Source organism: Lycorma delicatula, chromosome 4, assembly GCF_047948215.1.
Source record: "Lycorma delicatula isolate Av1 chromosome 4, ASM4794821v1, whole genome shotgun sequence".
In the NCBI taxonomy this organism is placed as follows: Eukaryota; Metazoa; Arthropoda; class Insecta; order Hemiptera; family Fulgoridae; genus Lycorma; species Lycorma delicatula.
The window spans coordinates 194,664,686-194,687,678 of NC_134458.1; the positions used below are offsets into that span (position 1 = coordinate 194,664,686).

Sequence of the window (22,993 nt, forward strand, 5' to 3'; positions counted from 1 at the left end):
GGAGCAGAAGGTTGAGCCCCAGGAAATATGATGAGCATTGAAGTCTCCTACAATTAACGATGGAGATGGTATTTGTGTGAGGAAATTTGAGACACCTAAAGCACTGAACTCAGTGTTCGGTGAGAGATACAGATTGCAGATATGCAATTTGAAGGGAATAGAGATCTTTACTGCAATAGCAGGAATGACAGTGGTTAGTTGAATTCTTGTAGCTGATACCCCATTCTTCATGAAAATCGCTACTCCACCACTCTCCCTACTGTCTACTAGGCAGTCGTATCTCTCGCAGAAGTATCCTCTAAGTGTAATTCGGTCATGTTGTAGAAGGTGAGTTTCTTGGAAACACATGATTAGTGGATCATGTGTGTGCGCTAGTACTCTAATATCTTCAATGCGGGACCGAATACCTCTAACATTCCACTGAATAATGTTCATAAGTGTAAAAAATAAATAAAAAAATAAATTTCGGAAATTATATAAAAATTAGTTGTATGTGATTCGGTTTTTCTTTTTTCTATTTTTTATTTTAAAGAACTCCGATGCCCTAGGGTCGGGTGGTTCTTCAACCATATCCTCCAGTATATGAGGTGATGGTGGAGGAGATTTATTTGAATGGGATGTTGTAGTTGACATCCCAGAGGAGATAGTTATATTGGTTCCCTTTATGGGGAGCTTATTAGGTGGCTTACTGCCAGCTGTGATAGTCGCTATTCGTGGCGGTACGACTTTGGGAATAGGAACTTTCGTATGTATCATACTGTTTGATTCACTAGCTACGACGGTGGACTTTTTATTCATTTTTGTCAGCTCTGAGATAGTGGCTGTAAGTGAAGCTACTTGATCAGATAGCATCTGAACAAGTTTTTTAAGTTCATTGCAGGATCCGCACTGCTGATTATTAGCATTTGTAGGAATTTGCTTAGATGTAGCGGTGGCAAAAGATACGTCTGGTTTAACCAGGTTCCGTGAATTGTTTATCTTTTTATATTCTCTACGTGCAGCCGGAAAAGATAGTTTTTGCTCCGTACAGATTTTGAGAATTGCCTTTTCTTCTTTAAAAGTTGGGCAATCTCGGGAGCGAGCTGTATGTGGACCACTGCAGTTTGCGCATTTTTCACTTTCTTCGCAGTTAGTGTCATTGTGACCTTCTTTAGCACATCGAGCACAGATCTCAGTTTTTGTACAAGGTGTTGTAGTGTGACCAAAACCTTGGCATCTGAAACATCGCCGTGGGTTGGGTATGAATGGTCGTACCCGAACCGAGAGGTAACCCACTTTAATCTTCTCTGGTGGAACAGGGAGATTGAATGTTAATATAAGAGACGGTGTCGGTTCTTCTGTTCCGTTCTGCCGTCTCATTATACGTTTCACCTCAACAACATCTTGGTGGCAAAGCTCATCAACTATTTCCGAGATATCTATATCTAGAAGGTCTCTACAAAAAATTACACCCCGGCTCGTATTTAACGTTTTGTGGCATTCTGCACTTATATTTATACCACCCATATTACGGAGACGTAAGATAGATCGACTCTGTTCATCGTTGAATGTTTCAACCAGAATCGATCCGTTGCGTAATTTCCTGATATTCTTCGGGGAGCCACTTGCACTTGTTATGGTTTTGTTTATTAAAAACGGTGAGATCTTTTGAAGGGAGCCACCTTCCTGACTATTTCTGAGAACAACGAATCTAATATTTTTATATTTTGATTCTAAGAAATTCTCTTTTGTAGGACTTTTATCCTCGTCAGACGAAGCTGATCGAGGTCTCTTCGCAAGACTTGAATTGGTGGTTTTTTCAGATGGACCACCAACCATCATTGTGTTAATTGTTGGAACTGAAATTTTGGTCCCACGAGTACCGGCGAAAAATGGACCACTCCAGCAGAGCGCACGCGTACTGGAGTTAGAGCTAAATACAACTGGGTTCGCCCTGGTGCCCAGAGGACATCGTTCGGGACTCACTACGTAGAGCCATTCACCCATCGGCACGATTTGTTCCCACCTTGGGTTACGGTTGCGTTTCGTAAGATGTCGCAACACCACCGAGTGTAAATGTAAGAAATATCAGTGTAGGTTGTTGTTGTGTAATTGTGTATGTGTGTATGTTGTAATTTATTTAGTGTTCTTGGTGTAGTATATGTGTAAAATGTAAAGTGTTCCGCAGCTCATTGTATAGTGGGAAGAAAAGCTGCGGAGGCTAGGCCCGTGGGGATGCCAACCCCGAAAGTCTTAAAGAATAAGACTCCCCGTCGGGGTCGAACTGAAACTGTACAAGACTACACTCATACATATCATCCTCATTCATCCTCTGAAGTATTATCTGAACGGAAATTACCGGAGGCTAAACAGGAAAAAGAAAGAAAGGTCTAATAGGATAAAATCCCTGTAACCTTTCAAATGAATGAACTTAATCATACTGCGAGCCTCTCTACCTTCTCCATACTGCAGGTTACTTCAATGTATGGCTTCCTGAAACCAAACAAATCAATATTAATAGCTGTAACTTACAACATTATGTACATAAGGATCAATTAATATGCAGACTAAATTTTATCCAGGTTTCTCAGTTATTTCTTAGTAATAATTAAAACCTTACAATACTTCCTCATTTATATATATATTTTAACCACTATAATTTTTTTTACCTTGTTGAATACCAAAGCACCAAATCAGGTCAACTTACGAAGTAAATAATTAACCCCCAAATAATGTGGCTGAGTGGGACTTGTATTTAAATATAATTTTTTTTAAACTTTAATTTTCAAGATTGAAAATCCACCTGTATTAATGCAATTACACGGGAACGTTTTAAAAAAAGGAACCCATGGGACCCAACGTAAGAATTTAAACAATTTTTTGAATTTTTTATAAATTTTTAGAGTTGTTATTTTTATTTAATGAAATGTGCGGGCATCGACTGCTGTGATCATTTAATCCAAATGGAAATTTGTAGTGTAATGCCATGCCTGACCGGGATTCGAACCTAAGACCTCCAGGTGAAAGGTGGAGACATTATTAAAAATATTATATGACGTAGCTTACATGGAATTGACATTATTTTACTAAATTTCTTTTGCAACACTTGTATTCTAGAGTATATAATTAATACACATGTATTTGGTCAATAAGGTTATCTTGGATCCAATATTTTTACTAATAATTCTAATTTTTTTCTCAATTTTAGTTTTAATACTACACAATTTTTAAGGTAAAACTGTCATTTGACCAAGAGGATCAATCAAATAAGACTCAAATTTTTTTACTGAACATTTTTATCTTTTTCCAAATTGTACTTGGAGTAATTAAGTCGTTAATAATTTAAAAATTCTTTTGATTGGTTTATTATTTTTTTTACTATACTTAACTTAAAATTATTAATAAGTAAGATGAATAGGATGTTTGTAGTTCAGCAACTGTTTGGTATTTGATGTAGACATTAAAACAAACCAAGGGTCATCAAAGAAGAAGATAATTTAGTATTATTTTTTTTACATTCTCCGCCTTCAAGTTGCATATAAGAATAGGTGTGGCAGTTGAGTGAATTTCAATAATACTATATGGAGAATTGTTGAAGGAAAAGGCAAAAAACAGATTAGAAGGAATGGGCTATTAACTCATTTAAGGATTTCCAGTTTTTGAAAGATTGATGTAATTTGTCTAAACTACAATTTACTCACTGGCAGAGGGTACAATGTGTTGAAAATTATACATTTTTTTTTAATATGAAAATATTTTATGTTACGTTATATAAACATATATAATATGTATATAAACATATATGTATATATATGTTTTTGATGAATATTAACCTTGGAGGTTAATATTTTAATCTCCAAGGGAGCTAGGGCCTCGGTTGATGGCTTAAAACTTTTCATTTGAAAGTAATGGGTCCATTGGTTCTTGCATAATACTGTAGCAAACAAAACGAAAAAAGTCTTTATATACTTGTATACACAAAACATATATATATATGTAAGGGCCAGCTAATATGTATATACTTCTATATAATATATACATATTAGCTGGCCCTTCTAACCAAAACCTGGACTATTGGGGCTTAGGTCAGCACAGGTGAATCTCAGAGCTAACCCAGCAGCTCCTTGGAGCCTCCCAGGGCCAGGGAGCCTAGCCCGTGCCTAAGTAGATTTCCATTTACCCAGAGGGATTCATCCCCTGGACCCCTGCACTGTGTGTTATACTCATGGTTGTGAGAATAATGCTGATAATAATTACAGTATTTCAGCTTCATTGAAACTTGAAAAAGGAACTACAAGAATTGTGTCAAGACATATTTTATATGGTCAAATCCTCATCCTCCATATTTCCTGTAATTTTAACAATAGAACCAAACTTCCTTGAGATCTATCCAATCCAAAAACTTCCCTACCCTTTGACCCCCTCCCCACCAAAAATTTTGGACCATATTTTCGGATAGATACATTTTACCTCCCCCCCCTCACAACCACAAACAATTTTTTTTTGTGTACCCGACCGTGTGGGGTATCATTGGATGCGAAATCACACCCTGATACCAAATCTAAGGTATGAGACAATGTGGCTCGCTGTCCGTTGAAGACACAGCCTCGCAAGAGGCTGGACCCTCGCGAAGGAACACTGGAAAGAAGGAAAACAGCACAGAAGAAACCGAAGTTATGGACATCAGTGTAGATAGTCAAGATAAGATAAAATGGAAAACCGTTGAAGGGAGAGCGGCTAAAAGAGCAAGAGCCGGCTCATCAGAGGAGGAGGAGGCCCCTCTTACCTTAAAAGAAGTCACTTATAAGTTAGGGAATGCATTGGTTCAACTGAGACAAATGACTGGTAAGGTGAGTGCAACCGCAATTCACCAAAGATATATTGAAGTAAAAACGCTAGAGGGGAAGTCTACATTCCAAATTTTTGGAGGTGTCCCTCAGGGGTCCGTACTTGGACCCATCCTCTGGAACATCTTTTACGATGGGGTTTTCAGACTGAACTACCCGAAGGGGGTATTCGTGGTAGGGTATGCTGATGATTTAGCGGTTTTAGTTGAACATAAGGAGGTCGTGAACATAGATGAAAAAGCCAATCAGGCTTTAAGTCTAATAGATGAGTGGCTAGAAAGGAACTTGCTGCAGATATCCCCTACAAAATCTAGCTGTATAATTTTCTCTGGAAGAAGACGGATAAGGAATATCAACTTAGACATTAGAGGAGACATTAGACATTAGAGAACCTCATTATAGAGGTCAATAATGCAAAATATCTTGAAGTTATACTGGACAAAAGCCTAAAATTCGGGAACCATGTCGATATGATAAGTAAGAGGGTAACCCCCACTATCAAGGCTCTGAGGGGTCTCTTTCATAACCACGGCGCACCAAGGATGAAGATTAGGAGGTTGATAACTGCAGCCACTACGTCTGCGATACTATATGCGGCCCCGGTATGGGGAGACGCTATGAACATCCAGAGGAACAAAATGAAACTAAGAAGCGTTCATCGGCTTGCTTTGCTACGGGTTGCTGCAGGGTACAGGACTGTTTCATATGATGCACTGTGTATACTGACTGAGGTCCCCCCTACTGACCTACAAGTCAAAGGGCGTACATTAAGATTTACGGGACTGTCAAGAGATGAGGTTGCAGTTTTAATAGATCAGGAATGGCGGAATGCATGGGCTTGCTCAAACGTGGGGGATTGGACCAGAAGACTAATCCCTAACATAAGAGATTGGAAAGGTAAAAGAAGGGGCAACGTAGACTTCTATGTTATACAATTACTGACGGGTCATGGCTCCTTTGGTCAGTACTTATATAAAATTGGAAAAAGGTCTACACTGCAGTGTGATTACAAGAGATAGATAGTGTGCCAAGAGATAGACAACGCTGAACATACTATTTTTGTTTGTCCCAGATGGGCATTCAACAGAAGTAAGATCTCTGCAAACAGGCTAACACCGGATATTTTAATCAACTGGCTGGTGTTCAGTGATGTAAAATGGAATTGGTTTAGAAGGTTCGCGGGTGAAGTTCTCCGATGTAAGGAAGAAGAAGACGCCTCCTTAGAGTAAATGGACACTCTCCCCAACTGAGTTATACTTAATTGGATATCCGGTTGGGAGGAGAAGGGGATAAAAAAAAATACTAAAAAAAAAAAAAAAAAAACTATAGTAACTTAAGTACATACACCTTTTACTATGAAAAATTCATAACTTGTTTCTTTGCCATAGTGGCAGAAATATAATAATGAAGTAAAATGATTAATCTATTTTTTCCTTAATGAATATCTTTAATTCACAACTTCACACTCTTTGGAGGTAAAGAAATAATGAATATTTTTAATATTTTAACCTCCAAGGGAGCTAGGGCCTCGGTTGATGGCTTAAAATTTTTCATTTGAAAGTAATGGGTCCATAGGTTCTTGCATAATACGGTAGCAAACAAATCGAAAAAGTCTTTATATACTTGTATACACAAAGTTTGTCTGTTTCAAAGTATATATATATATATATATATATATATATATATATATATATACATATTATATTAGTATATATTAGTATATATTAGTATATTATATTAGTATATATATTAGTATATATATATATTATATATATATATACTATATATAGTATATATATATATATACTATACTATATATATATATATATATATAGTATATATATATAGTATATATATATATATATATACTATATATAGTGTATATATATATATATATATTAGTATATATTAGTATATTAGTATATATTAGTATATATATATATATATATATATACTAATATAATATGTATATATATATATATATATATATATATATATATATATATATATATATATACTTATATATATATATATATATATACTTATATATATATATATATATACTTATATATATATATATATATATACACACACTTCTGAATAACCATGATCTGTTAGATCGAGATTGTAACTGATATGTACCAGAGTCTACATGACTGCTATTACTCCCCCCTTTGAATTTTGAAAATTGGATAATTGTTAGCAGAGATATTACAATAGCACCTCATGGCACTTCCCAAAACAGCTCCCCAGTAGCATCCCATTTGTTACCAGTTGATGGTGATGATCATTGTAGCCTCCCACAAGATGCTCGCATCATCTCACCACTCTATCCTCAGACGCACTACCCATGGGAATCCCATTATTGTTACAGAGAATATTTTTAATTTTATTTAATATAATATTAACATAAATTTAATTCTATTTTTTGTAATATTATCCATTCGACTGATTCAAATCACTCAGTTCAAACCTAGGTAACACAGTTATAGAAACTCACAGTTCACAGTTGATTAATTTAATTCGTTAATATTTGTGCTTCAACCGGCAACTATATATATACATATATTACATATATATATATATATATATATATATACATACACCTTTTTTCTTTGATTTGAAATGTATTTAAAAACCTTCTTGGATATGCTAAGAAACATGGTTAAAAATTTGGTTGCAATTGATTGAGTAGTTTTTTTTTTTGTTTATCCCGAACAAACAAAAACCCGCTTCTTTATATAATAGTATATATATATATATATATTTATATACATATGTGTGTGTGAAAATAAAATGTGTGTATTTTTTTTTTGCATTGAATAAGCGTTAAAAAAATTAATGAAAATTTTCATTTACTTTGTTTTAGAATTTAAAGAAAGGCATGACACCAAATATAAAATCAAGAGTAAACATTCCAACCGGTTCAAAATCAGCTGTTCTTCAATTATCTGAAAGCAGCGCCGGTTTGCTTTCTAAGAACAGTTCGTTTTTAAATCAATAGCAGATAAGAGGTGAACCATCAAGTTCAAAAATGAAAACCAGAATAATTCAAGAAAATCAAAAAAAGGGTGGTTTTAAATCTGTTATTAATTCAGAAAGCAGATCACAACTTATACGAAAGAATAGTTCATTTTTGAATCAAGTATGAAAATATTATTTGGTTTTAGTATAAAATTAGTTATTGTATAAAATAAATATTTTATACATTGGATATGAAAGGTTATTTTTGGTTTTTTTCTCTGAAGAGGAATTAGATTTTCAAATCTATATAATACACCGGTAGCTGTCACTTGCATCAGACAGCAATATTGCTACATTTCTGTAATTTTACTACAAATTTATGCATTCATATAACAATTACTTAAAAAGTATTTTTCAGAAGCTTTTTATGAAATGTAACTATTTTTCAGATATGTAACAACTGGCTTGATTTATATATTTTTGTAAATCAAAAGCAATACTTGAATTCAGAAAATTATTATTTTTAAGATAAATCAAATTTTATACGTAAGAAGTTTTTTTATCTTTAAAATTTCCTTTGTGGTTTATAAAAATGATTAATTATTTTCAGTGATAACTTTCATGAACCCTAATCTTTTTTGTCAAATAAATTATTGTTCTTAACTTACACACTCATAAAAACAGAAACATTAATGACAGAAAATGTTATATATAATTATATGAACTAACATCTTCATATTCATGAACATACTAAATATGAAAAAAAGAATACTACATTAACAAACACCACGAGGGTTAAATATAACCATTACTTACTGAAGAGGTTTCCTAACCTTTATAAGATGGATGTTGCGAGGAGCAGCACTGAATACTTCACTGAGGAAAGAGCCGTCTATAGCTTCAAAATGACTTGAAAAGAAACATTTTCACTAATTTAATAGTGTATCATTAGTTATTTAATAATTAAAAGAATAACAATAATAAACAAAAAGGTATATATAATAGTTAAAAAACAACAATAAACAAATAAAACCCTATCTGATTTATGATTTTTTTTTATTCGTAAATTAGTTCAAAGACATTTTTATGAAGAAAATTATGTTTGCAATTTATTAAATTTTGTATAACAATCCCATTTTATTTAACGGTAAACTGGAATGTTTATTCCATAAGTGATTACGTGTAAAATTACCTGGTTTATTTATTTTGGGGAGAATAATTTTAGCATATTTATTGATTTTCATTATTTTTGAAAAACTTATTTATAAAACGTAATTAACTATAAATTTATATCACTGTAAGGTAATTAAAATTAAATTTCTAAACAAAATACAAAATTTATTTTTAATTATAAATTAAAACAATTTTGTAGTGATTTACAAATGAATATTTCATGCAAAGGAGTAATGAGTAATTTTTATTGAAATAAAAAAAATCATTTATAAACAAATTTAATTAAAATATAAGTAACTGTTAAACAATATCAACTAGAAATAGAGGAGTTAATGTAAAAAAGGGTAATTAGAACAATTAAGTTGAAAAAGTGGCAAAGATAAAGTAATAAAAACTAAACAAAATTATAAAATTTTAGCGTATTAACTGGGTTTATAATATAAAATTAAGTATTAACAGCAAATAATTTAGTATTTTTTTGTAGATAATCCAGTATAAAGCAACAATTTCGCTTAGGGTAGTTGTATATCCTTTGCTCTTTAATTTTAGCTATATTGAAGACCCATTGTTTCGGCAACTATTAATGGTACAAGCTTCAAATTTTTTCTGGATACTTTGTATAGATTAAATGCATCTAGAATTATAAATATAAACCACTTTCATAAAAAAAAATATATAAATTAATAATAATAATACATTTTTAGGAATTGATATTTTTTTTACAGATAATTTTTCAAATATTTTTATAATTCTAGATGTATTGAAAGTATATAATATGTAGAATAATGAAAAAAAAACTGAAGTTGTTATCTTCAATAGGTCCTACAATAATAAAATAGGCATAAATATAGAGAAATATGATTTTTGAAAACTGGATTTAAAAATTATATAAACAAGTTTTTTTTAACTTACTTGTTTTAAAATGGCCCAGCTTCATAATTTGGGTCATCAGTGTTAAGCTACTGGATTTTCTAGTTTTAGCTATTTATTTCTGCTTATTATCTGTCTTGCAATTTTTCTACATTTTACAATATTAAGAACCAGATTGATTTTTCAAGATGCTGCAGAAGTTCAGACCTGCTAATGTTTCCATTATTAAATGTTGGCACTGCATTATGTACTCCAAACTCAAATGTTTCCTTTTCCACAAAAATATTGTTTTGGCACCCGTTTGCAATAATGTAGCTGAGAGACTCGTTTGAATTCTGCATCTGTCCATGGAGATATTTTTTCAACAAATCTTCATCAGATAAATCTTAACCCACTGGCTTGGTCTAGTGGTGAACTCGTCATCGCAAATCAGCAGATCTGGAAGTCGAGAGTTGTAAGGTTCAAACTACCTAGTAGAGGCAGTTACTTTTATATGGATTTGAATACTAGATAGTGGATACCGATGTTCTTTGGTTGTTGGGTTTCAATTAACCAATCTCAAGAACGGTCGACCTGAGACTGTACAAGACTACAGTTCACTTACATTCATACATATCACCCTCATTATCCTCTGAAGTAATAACTTACAGTGGTTCCGGAGGCTAAACAGAAAAAAAAGATAAAATTTGAATTATTGGCCTTATAGCTTGAAGAACAGACATTGGGAAAGAAGTTTTATGTTAGTAAGAACAGTATTTACTGGTAAATTTGCCAGTTTTACTGGAAAATTTGAAAGTTGTTTGCAAAATGACAATGCAATTTTTAAAAAAAAAATCATAAAAAATGTATTTATTAATAATATACATTATACTATACATTGTAATATAGCTAAGTACTGCATGGACACAAACACACACAACGTTTTGTTACATACATTATCATCTTTTACAATACTAACATTAAGTTAAACATAGTATATTAACTGATTAACAGCCAGTTGTGCGTAAACGAACCTTTTCGTAAACATTTTTCTTTTTAATCTCTACAAAATTTTTCACACTTTCTCGAATTTTCCTTTATTTTTTTAGGTGTTGTAATCACAAAAAAAAATTATATGGATTTATGTTTTTAATTATAAAGTTTATTTGCATATCAACTTACTATATTTTACGAGATCATGTAACCCCTTCAGTATATGTTTGTTAAAAATAATATTTCTATTTTATTTACTTATTTACAGGTTGTTTTTCACATCAATTCATAAAAATTATTTATTTTGAAAACTGATAATGAATACTGGTTGTTACTGGTACTATGACGCACCTTTGGTTAATGGAGTGTTCAATCATTTGCTAGGTGTGCAACATGTTATTCTTAATTTACAAATACATAATCCCGTATTGTACTATTTTTATGTTTGAAATGTTATATTTTTATTTAGTTTGTCATTTAATCACATTGACACAGTGTTTTCTTTAGTCATGTCATTTTGCTTTGATTTTATTATTTTAATAGAAATCGTTATTTTATCAAATGTTCAGTTTCTACAACTATGTGCTCAGCAATTTCATATGTTAATGAAGTAGTGTTTATTTTGTAATACCCGTGTAATATATTTAAAATTATTAATTTTGTCTTATTGAAGTATAGAAATGAGTTAAAAAATGGAATTTTGAAAAACCATTTACACTTGAAAAACTGCATCGCATTTTAAAAGATGATGATAATATTTCACAAGTAATTGGCATGATTCAACTTATATTCTACTTAAAATTGATGAACTTACTGACGAAGAAGATATTGTTAAGATTTTCTGATTGAGACCTCTTCAACAGGTAAAACTGATATAACAGTGTGAGATTTATTTGCATTCAGAAAAAAGACATTGATGTTCAAAAATCCAGTTGTAGGGAGAAACGAAAAAACTACAAACCTAAAAGAAATGAGCTTAAGACTAGCACTATCAGAGAAAATAGGCTTTCTAAACGCCCATTAAAGAGATCTAAAGAATTGCAGAAAATTAATAGAGGTACATTTCATGAAAAAACAAATTTCGCTCTTGCTTGATGGAATGATAATGCAGTGGGGGGACAGTTGCCTGTAACCACAATGGCATATATCCATTATTAAATACGAAAAGATACTGCTGAAAAGAAAGAAAAGACACCGTTATTGCTCAGCCATTAGTGATAGCAGAATATACTAAATGTATGGATGGCATTGATTCCCATGACAGTGGTACAGTTAATTATACATAGAATTATAGATAGAATTTATACATAGAATTTTTTAATTATGCATAATTATATGTAGAATTTGAATGGGTATAAAAAGTGGTGGGTAGTGATTGTTTACAATTGCTGTCGATTCTATTATAATAAATTCATGAAAAATTATATAGACTTGCAAATAATAACAAAATCAATTGAACTGATTTTGGTCTTCTCTTGTATTATCACTGATAAAGTGAAAAAATAAAAATACCACAAAGCATTGCTGAGAATGATGTAAAAAGTAAATAATTTTTCTTCACAATCAATGGCAACCAAGGGTCATCCGTCAAAAAACAGTTTGCCAGAAGATATGTTCATTATGATCAAACAGTGTATGTTATTTCAGAATATGTGATAAAGGCTAGACGAAGATCTAAGGTATGAAAAAAAACATACAATATTTTTGTGTGTAAAATCTAAAGTGCACCTACATTCAAAATGTTTTCAAGAATTTCATTTGCAGCAAAAAAAAATAAATAATTTTTTATAAATAAAATAAACAAAGTTGATTTGTAACTATATTATTTTCAGTTTAGTACATTGTAATATAAATTACTTATGTCTTCTGATTATATTCTTCAGAAAGTGACATTTTTTGCATGCCAAAGGTCCAAACAAATCATTTTATTCCTGAGTGACAAATGATTTTTTTGTTGGTATAAAACTATTTCTTTAAATATACATAATAATAGATAAAATAAAAAGGTTTATTTAAAAAAAAAAATTGAGTACACTTATGTTTGGCAGTTACTGGATTAATCATACAGTAAATTCCTAAAATTTCTTAATGTATTTTAAACAGATAAACCTGTATCTTCCCAAGTAATTACCTATTATTTGAGCAGTTGAAGATTTAATAAGTCTTACATCTACTTCAACATACAATAGTTGGTTGTTTAAATTAACTATCAATATTTTGTGATCTATAAATTTTCAAATTCTGTAATATTCAATATTAAAAACTCAAATCAAAAATGTTCAGTGGAAGTTAAAAAAATTATCTATTTATTTATTATCGTTAAAAATTAAAAGTTGTTCAAATTTTTTTTTTTGTTTTTAGATTTCTAACATAAATTGGTTGTTTGAAGTTGTATTTACGGGAGTCCGAATGCCTATCCTTCCTCAAGTTTTAAAATTTGACCCATTTTCTGTCACCTTTAAACTTACCAACTTAAAATTTCTTCTACACTTAATTTGTTCCTTTTTACAAGTATTAACACGGCCGTTTTTTGATTCATAAATTTTTAAGTTAGAAAAAAAATGTTATATTTAACAATGTTTTCTGCTTATTGTAAAAAAAATTTAAATTCTTTAAAAAAAATTGACAATTCCGTGTATCTTTGTAATTGGTAACCAAGAACACCTGGTAAAATGCCAACTGAATATCTATATTGGTTACTGAAAAAACACTTCATTTTTATGTAAAAATATGACTTTGAGAAATCTGCGATTAAAAAAACACATTACATATATGAAAGTTAAATTCACCTAATGCGTGCAACTAACCAAACTTTTACGTTCAAAAGTCATAACAAGTGAAACAACCCGACTCAACAAAGAAATATTTTTGAACTAAAAAAGTTACAAAAAACAAAATAATTATAAAAAAATCGACAAATTGCTCTCAGTGACAAACATTTATTTAAAAAATCATAAAAAATTTTCTAGCCCTCACATCTTCATAAAGTCTTAAAAAGAAAGTTCATAAACCCAAGTAGTGAGGAAGGATACTAAAGTTGGTCAAATGTGAAAATATCACCTGTTCTTAATGTTGCATCTTTGTTAAAGTCAAGAAAATTAATTTATTCTAAAATAAATTGGAGGAAAAACAATCATTAATGTATTATTACTGTTGCAGTTTGGTTCCTGTAAACGTTTGCAATTGTTCTTCTGTCTCTATACTTGAACACTAAATTTTTTAAAGTGCTGAACATTTTATTCCAGTCTATGATATCAAATGCCTTTTTTAAGTCTATTAATGCCATAATAGTTTTCAAATATTTGAATATATTAGAATGAACAACATAAAACCGAGCACATAACGTAACCGCTGCAGAATCGGTAGATTATGTTGGAATGAAACTTTATGAATGATAAGTATAAATGAAAAAAGAAAATCATAAAAAGTAATTTAAATGTTGCATTTATTTTATTTACCTTATTATTACAAAAGATGCTCAAAATGACCACCCTGGCCATCGATGCACTTTTGTGCTCGACTGATCATATTGAGTCGTCTGACGCAAAACGTTGCCAACTGCATTGATTTCTCGTTGAATTTTCACCTTCAATTCATCAATATTGTGGAGATTAGATGAATAACTCTCTCCTTTAAGCAGCCCCAAAGGAAAAAATTACAAGCAGACAACTCTGGGGAACGTGGAAGCCACCGGCCTCTGATGATAGCTCGCTCATTTGTGAAATCTGCATGAACGCAATTCACTGAAACGTTTGATGTACGACACGTTGATCCGTCTTGTTGGAAGAAGCTGTATTGTTTTTCATTGTCAGTTAACTGCGCGTAGAATTTTTCGAAATTTGTGAGGTAAACTTGTGTATTGACTGTCCGGTCAAAAGATATTCGTCTCACTATACGATTACTGGAAACGACACACCAAACACCAATTTTCTCATCGTGAAGTGGACGCTCGAATATCTCGCGAGGATTCCTCATCATCCAATATCTGGTGTTCTGCGAATTAACATGGCCGGATAAACGAACCCGTGCCTCATGTGACATGAAATACATCGGGTTTATCTGTCCACCAACAATGTTTTCGAGAAGCCAGTTGCAATAATCAAGTCATTTCGGTTTGTCTGTCTCATTCAGTTGTAACGCGATATGGTTTCAATTTTAATTCATGAAGAATTTTACAAGATGTGTATTTAACACCAGATGTTGGGATAACTTGTGTGGTGATTTTTTTGGACTGATTTTTTTCAGCAATGGCCTGTGGAGTCCCAACGTAAGGTTGCCTATTTCATTTTGCATTTGAAACCGAACCTGTAGTAAGCATTTTTTTACTAAATCGTGTGTGCTACCTACTCTTCGCTGTGATACAGGCATTCAGACATTTTTCTAGGAATACTGGACGTGATTCTTGACCCGCTAGCTGTGTGAGAATGTTTCTTAAATAGTGTTGGGTTGCAGTTTCATTATGGGTTCAGTTTTATGTTGCACATTCTGCAGTAGTAATTATCCTATATTAAAGAGCTATGTTTTTTTGACAGTTGTGTTTTTTAGTTTTTAATTTACAGACGTTTTTTCATTATTTCTGCTTGAACAATCACTTTTCAGAGTTTAGCTACAAAGTTTTGAAGCACACACAGACTATATATATATATATATATATATATATAATTTTTTTGTCTAAATGTAAAATTTTTAAAATATTAAAAATAACATGACCAGTTATGATCAAATTCAATTGCTGTGGCATAAATAAATAAATTGCTGTACCATAATATTTGTGGAAATGTTTTTTATTATTTTGAAATATATTTATATTTAAAAAAGAAGGGATCTAGGCTGGTACTAGTTCATTTTTATGTATTTTTAATATTATTTTTATTATAAAAAAATAACTTTTAAATATCTGTTATTAATTACAAATGTTGATTATTTTTCCTTGATTAGTTTTTTTTGAATAATTTTATTTTATTTATAACTTTGTGATATTTATTGCAAAACAATAAGTTTAACCTTAGTTTTTAATATTAAAATTTACTTTTTTAGAGTTAAAACTGTTTATTTTATATGTTAGAATCATAATTTTTGATTGATTATGCTACATCAAAGTGAAATCTAGGTAGAAAGTAATTTTTATATATTTAAATCACAACCTTTTCCAGTCATCAGTATGTAAATTATTATTATATTTATGCAATAAAATATTATTAAAAATAGTAGTAAAAATATTATTAAAAATAGTAGTTTGGACAATAAATGTATTTGTTTTTGTTTAAGAGTGGAAATGTTCTCTGGAGATCACTGAAAGGTCATTATATGGAATAGGTTTTATTAATCATCACTGGTGGCTGAAATTGCTCACTAATCATAAGCAGTCTAAGCAATTAAAGATACTCTTCCATAAGATGCCCGCCACCGATTTTTTTTTTAGATATCTCCCACTGGTTGTAAATTTCTTTATTACAAAGGAAAATAACTTGTAAGCCATGCAATTTTTGTTAATAATTTTAATTGCAGTATGAACTCAATCAAAATACAAAAAAAAATTAAATATTAAAACACTGTCATTAATTATAATCAGCAATACCTTACAGTGTGGTAAAAAAAATATTACGATCACCAAGACAACATCTCCACATGAACCCACACATGTTTACCACCTTGATGAGTTCCAAAGTGACACTGATTCCTTCTTTTTGCTAAGCCCCATAGTTCTTCATATGTTGTGTATGAGAACCAGTAATTAGATCAATGAAGTTAAGTGAGTTATTTATAGTTAAGTGAGTGTAGTTGCAGATGGCATTTCTTCTACCGTTATAGGCAGCCCAATAATCAGAACGGATAATTGTTCCAGGCCTAATAAATATAGACTAACGCTTTAATAATAATAATAATAATAATAATAACAACAACAAAATCCTGTGGTGGGCATCTTCTGGAAAAGTACTTAATTAACTTAAGTATGTTCATTATCACAAACTAGTTCCTTGGACATAAGTTTCCTGCATTCAGTCGTGTTACACCATATTGAGAGCTTTTTCTGTTGGTGCAATTCAGAGATCATATGATTAAACAACAACTTAGATCTATAATCAAGTAATGTTCTGTTGAGTCCCAGTCCCTTTATCTCCAACTGTTCCTATTCTCTTTGTGATGCTTGGTCTTCTTGCATCCTCCATATTTTAATATCTATGACATATTTGATTACTTCCTGTTCTTCTTCCTTTCATTTGTTCTCCTAAGAGCTGTTCTTAAGAATCCTTTCCTTCTCAAAATGTGATCAGCCTAATTTCGTTCCCACTGTTGAATTGTAATATTACTCTATCCTAAGAAATTTTGCTAAGCATCTGATTGTAATTATCTTTTACCTTTATTTTATCCACCTTACTCCAAGCCCATAGCTTAGAAACATATTGTTCTTTCTTTACAACATTCCTACCCTCAACGGTATTATTCCACCATTTATATTTATTACTTTACGTAATCGCCTTACTATACAATTTGTATTGTTATTAGTTTCTCAGTTCCTAAGTAATAATTAGCAACATTTAAATTTCTGATTTCTTGTGAGCCTTCCTACTTTTTCCACACCCTAATACATCCATTTTATTTATCACTATTTCTCTTTTAAGATTTTTCAACTTTTCTGTTTTTAACAGTATCATTATGTTCAATGTTTTAAATCAAAATCTTTTTTCTCTCTGTTGATATTTCTCTTGTTGCTGCTTCCTTCAGAATTCAAAATGGGAATTCATCTTTGATTCCGAAATATTTTACATATGACATCATAGTATCTTACAACAAAAAAAAAATCTTTAATAGTTTTATCTTTTCTTTACTCTAATGCTGTTGATCTCAAAAGATTCCTCCTCTTTTAATGGAAGTTTGTGGGCAAACAGTACCTATTATTAATGATTTTCTTACAATCATTTCACTTTTTGAGTTTCCCTAACAAGACTGGCAAATAATTTTTTTATTTTTAAAAACAGCTACATCATTTTTGTGGTATGTGACGTGCCAATTCACCTCTGACCACACAGATATAATAGCACTTAATATGTGTAACAACATCCACTAATTTATTGATAAGTAAAAAGTAAATAGTTCTGCTTCATTGCTTGTATTCATACATATATAGTGGTATGATTATTGATATAAATATATATATATATATATTTTGCTAGTGATTAGTGATGTAATTATCAAGTTCAGTAATAGAATAAAAACAAGAGAAATCTGTGTAATTTCATTACAGATTTCCATTAATGACATTACTATCGAAAGAATTCATTCAATCTAAAAATGATTTAGTAATTATAGGTTTTTATTAAATTTGGTTTTAACTGAATTTATATTTAAAAAGAAAAGTATATATATAATTAAAACACTAAATTATTGATAAATATATTTGATTGTTGTTGTTAAGATAATAGTTACTATTATCGTTTTTGCTAAGATCAGTATAATTTCTATGTTTAATACTGCTTACGTTTCTTAGCTTTATTGTTTTATTTCTTGTTGATGCGTTTTGGAACTACTCCTTTGGTTCAAAATTTATTGTACTAATGCTTTAAATTTCTATTAATCTTTATATATAGTTTAATCAACACCCCTTCCATTATTTGACATCAAGGTATATCTGGCTTTCTTCTTGTTTATTTGTTATTAACGATTACACTTATCTTTCACTTTCATTTATCTATTTCCTGCTTTCAATAAATTGAAGTTCTTGAAAAGGACATATGCTTGATTATTGATCTGTTCATTTATGATAATTTTATTGTTACTTTTTAATTTAAAGATTTCTAGATTTACTAAGATGTTCATTCTTCTTCTTTTAACATATTTGTGAATTAATTTTGTTGATTCTTTCATTTTCATCGGGGTATGTCCTTCTTTTATTAAATGCAATCCATAATTAGAATCATTTTTTTTGTTTTTGAAAGATCTCGTGTGTTCATTACATCTTAATTTTAATTTTCTTCCTGTTTGTCCAATGTAAGTCAAATTGCATTTACATTTTATTTTGTGTACCATTATTGTTGTACATAACTTTTTCTTCTATGTTGCTGTTAAAAATCTTTTTTAATATATTATTTGTAATTATAGCCATTATTAAATTATATTTATTAAAGAATTGTTTAATCAGGTAAATTTCACAGTAAATGTTAATTTACTTCATTTATAGGTTTCTTTATTGTTTGCTGTTTTAATTTAATTCTATTTTTATTCATTTTTCTGATAATTTCTTTTTTATCTCTTTTATTTTCTATTATATGAAAAGTAGTGTTTAATTCTTTGGTATTAATGTAGTAGGTGATCTACCTCTATAGTTAACTCTTAGATGGCGCCACTGAAACACTAAATTGCAATAAGAAAATGAATAAATAAAATTATAAATATAATCTAACCAAACTCACTAACAACTACAAACAAACTAACCAATGCTCGCTTAGTGAGCGTAGGTTAAGTTTGATTATTTCAATACATCGTTTTTGTGGTGCCATCTAAGAACTAACTAACTACAACAGTAGGTCGCCTATTACATTAATACAAATTCTTTTTTATACTGGTTTCTTTAATGGTAATTCATGTAGTCTATGATGTACCATAGACATGTATCAATTCATCTATGATGTATCTAATAACTGCTAATTTATGCTACATTGAGTGATTTGAATCATAAGCTATGATATTTGTTAAGTTTATTTACTGTACATTTCAAAATCTACATTATTTTTTTTTATTGGTAGATCTAAAAAATTAATAGTTTGATCTTTCTGTTTTTCCATCATATATTTAATGTTATGGTGGAATTAATTAATTTCTTCATTACTATTTATTTTTTAAATTCTTATATAGGGAGGGGTGCTGACTAAATTATATATGAAGATTAACAGGATTAAGTGTCATTAACAAGTATCATTGCAATAAGTTTTGACAACAGAGTGGTTCTGAAAAGCATAAGGAGATAAAAAAGAATGAAGCTAAGAAAGGTAAGCAGTAATAAATATAGGAAATATTTTTGATATTCATAATCTTCTAACTATTTGTATAATACAGAATTTAATATTTAGTTATCTAGATAATTTTTTTTTTTGTTATACAAACAATAATAAAATAAAATATGTTGTAAAATAAATCTTGTTATTTTTTTGTAAAGCAAAAGTATATATGATGATTACATGTTTAAAATACTTTTATAATTGTGTATTTATAATAGTACTTAGCAGCAGCATGTCCATAAGATTATAATTGTATATAAGAATAATAATTACTATTTAGTAATAGATTGAGATAGATTACAAATGTTAAATTAATATTACAAATAAAAAATTAATATTTTTAACAAAAATAATATTAGTTTTGTTTAAGTGGATTATTTGTGAGGAAAGTATTAGGCCTATGTAATAATAATATTAATTTAATTTAGCTATATATGTTAGAGTATAAAATATGTGGTTAGTTATTTGTACAGAAAATTAGATTATATATTTGTATATTGTGAAACAGTTAGTTAAAAAATTAGCATTAAGTGTGTGTGTATATGTATATATATATATATATATATATATATGTATATGAGGTTTTTTTCACTAAAGCTTACATTTTATTATTTTTAGCAATGTCTTATTCCATCTTCCAAATTTCTTTCATCAGGTCACCCTTATCATTTAATTTTTTCTCCGTAGATACATTTTTCTTAAAAAAACTTCCTTTAGCTTTTTATCGCTAAGTATACCCTTTTATATTTCTATGTCAAAATTCCAGATGCACTTGTGGCTGGACAAAGAAGAGTTAAGAATATTTTATAATAATATATATTTTTATTATGTTCCCGTAATTTTATTTAATGTTTTTATTTTTTAAGAAAATAAATATTTCACATGGATATAAATAAACGTTTAATTTTTTCTTTGTAAAAAGAAATATAACGTCAATATCTGAATGGTGCTTTGTGTAATAAAGGTGCAATAAATCAGAAATATTCAATAAGATTGAACTAGGAAGAATGGTTAACCCACCGGGTAGATGTAGTGGTGAACTCATTGCAAATCAGCTGATTTCAAAGTCGAGAGCTCTAAGGTCAAATCCTAGTAAAGGCAGTTATTACTTTTCTACAGATTTCAATACTAGATCGTGTATACTGGTATTTTTTGTGGTTGGGTTTCAATTAACCACACATCTCAGGAATGGTCGACCTGAGACTATACAAGACTACACTCTATTTACAGTCACACATAACATCCTCATTATTCCTCTGAAGTAAAACTTTATGGTGGTTCCAGAGGTTAATCAGAGAAAGAGAGGAAGAATGGTTAGACCTAAGCTATAAAAAAATTAGTAATAATAAGGTAATTAATTTATTTATATGATATTAAGTTAGTCTCCAGATATCTAGTCCAGCTTTCTTGATATATGGCCTGTGTTTACAGCTGTATCTCTTATTCATGAAATGACTTTACTTACCTTATACAGAGTGGAGCAGTCAAACCATACTTTTTATAGGTATTATAAAAACATATGAAAATTTTTTTTTTTATTTATTGCAAGAAATGTTAAGAGCTCAAATGGAAATTAGCATACAAGCAAAAAAATTTCACTTTTTGAATACCACTCCGGGAAAATGGCGACGATCATTTTGTACACATTGTTGAATCTCAAACGGAAATTCTCATTGTCAAGTCTTAGTACTGTTGGTGTTAATGCATGAACTTCTTCTTTAATCTGCACTTTTAAATCCTGTATTGTTGCTGGGCAAGTCTCAAAAACCTTCAACTTGAGATATCCCCATAAAAAGCAATCACAAGGGTTCAGGTCTGGAAATTGTGGAGGCCATTGAACATTCCCATTCTTAGCCATGAAGTGGTTCAGGAAGAGATTCTTTCAGAAGGTTCATTACCACCCTGGCTGTGTGATTCCATCTTGTTGGAAATGAATGTTCTCATTTACAGGAAATTGTTGAAGTTCTAGAATGAGGAAGGTTTTCAGCACTCAAAAATAGCACGCTGATGTTACTCTAAGTCCATCATCAACCTCAAAAAAATATGGACCAATTATTCGAAGAGATCGCATCCCACATTAAAATTTTGGTAAAATGGAGAGGTCATTCGTGATGTTTTCTGAGGGTTGGCAGCGATCCAATAGCAAAAATTGTATTTATTAACATATCCACTGAGATTAAAATGAGCTTCATTGTTCATCTATAGATTATTCTTCATTAACCCACAGATTAGCTATGGGTCTTCTTCAAGCAGTTGTAAAATGTGCTCACAAAAACTAATGCTGACTTCAAAGTAAGGACTGTTTGCATTTTATACAGGTGTAGTTGCAAGTCATCATGCAAAATTTTCTTTACTGTTTGACTTTAAAGTTCGAGAGTGACACTCTTAGACAGAGCTTTGACGGCTCTTGTAATTGTACACTCTTGGCTCGTACAGCCTTCACATTCTCAGGAGTCCTAACAGTTCTTACATTACCACCACCTCTTCTTATATTACCACCTCTTCTTGTTGTTTGACATGTTGTTTTTAAGCTGTTAGCCCAGACAGAAATGGCTTTCCTACTTGAAACAGGAGCACAAGGTGGAAGATGAAAATGTAGAAAAATTCACTTATGCACATACGTAACTTTGACCATTCTCTAAATAAGGTATAACAGTGAAATTCCCATTGTTCACCAGTCCAATGCTACCCTACTTCACCCACCATATGCACCCTCACCATATACAAGCTTCTTAGAAACGTGTGGTTTGATTGCCCCACTGTGTATTAGACCTGTTTATCACTGGGGCAGGACTTGTTGTTGTTAATTAAAACCAAAGTCAGGGATGGTTTCAAAGAGATATTTGTATTCAATTTATTTATTTCAGCTAGGCTTTAAATATCTGACCCCTCTTGCAGGAAGTCTAGCATTAACGATCTGTGCTATTCTGACAGGCAATAATCCAAAAATTTATATTATTTTTATTCATTAAAATAAATACAGCGTTAGTGTTTCTTTACCTCACTTTTTTTATGAATTATAGAAATTGTTCAGTGTATTTTTTAAAACAATGAACTACCACAGTCAGGGCAAAAAAATAGTACGTGCCAGAAAACTAAACACAGAGGTTGTTTCACACACTTTTATTTTCTATGAGTGTAACAGAGTTTCCATGTAACACGATTTTTAGTCAACCAAATTCTAGTGCTTTG

At 30.5% G+C, this 22,993-nt stretch overlaps 1 protein-coding gene across 1 annotated transcript in view; it reads left to right on the forward strand.

Moving 5' to 3' along the window:
- The window catches only part of LOC142323004 (sodium- and chloride-dependent GABA transporter 2-like), a 140,055-nt gene extending 131,952 nt beyond the window's left edge, over nt 1-8,103 (forward strand). The window contains exon 12 of the mRNA XM_075362098.1: nt 7,696-8,103. Coding sequence (XP_075218213.1) covers nt 7,696-7,830 — 135 coding nt within the window. The 3' untranslated portion in view covers nt 7,831-8,103. The remainder of the gene's footprint in view (nt 1-7,695) is intronic.
- The last annotated feature ends 14,890 nt before the right edge of the window (nt 8,104-22,993 follow it).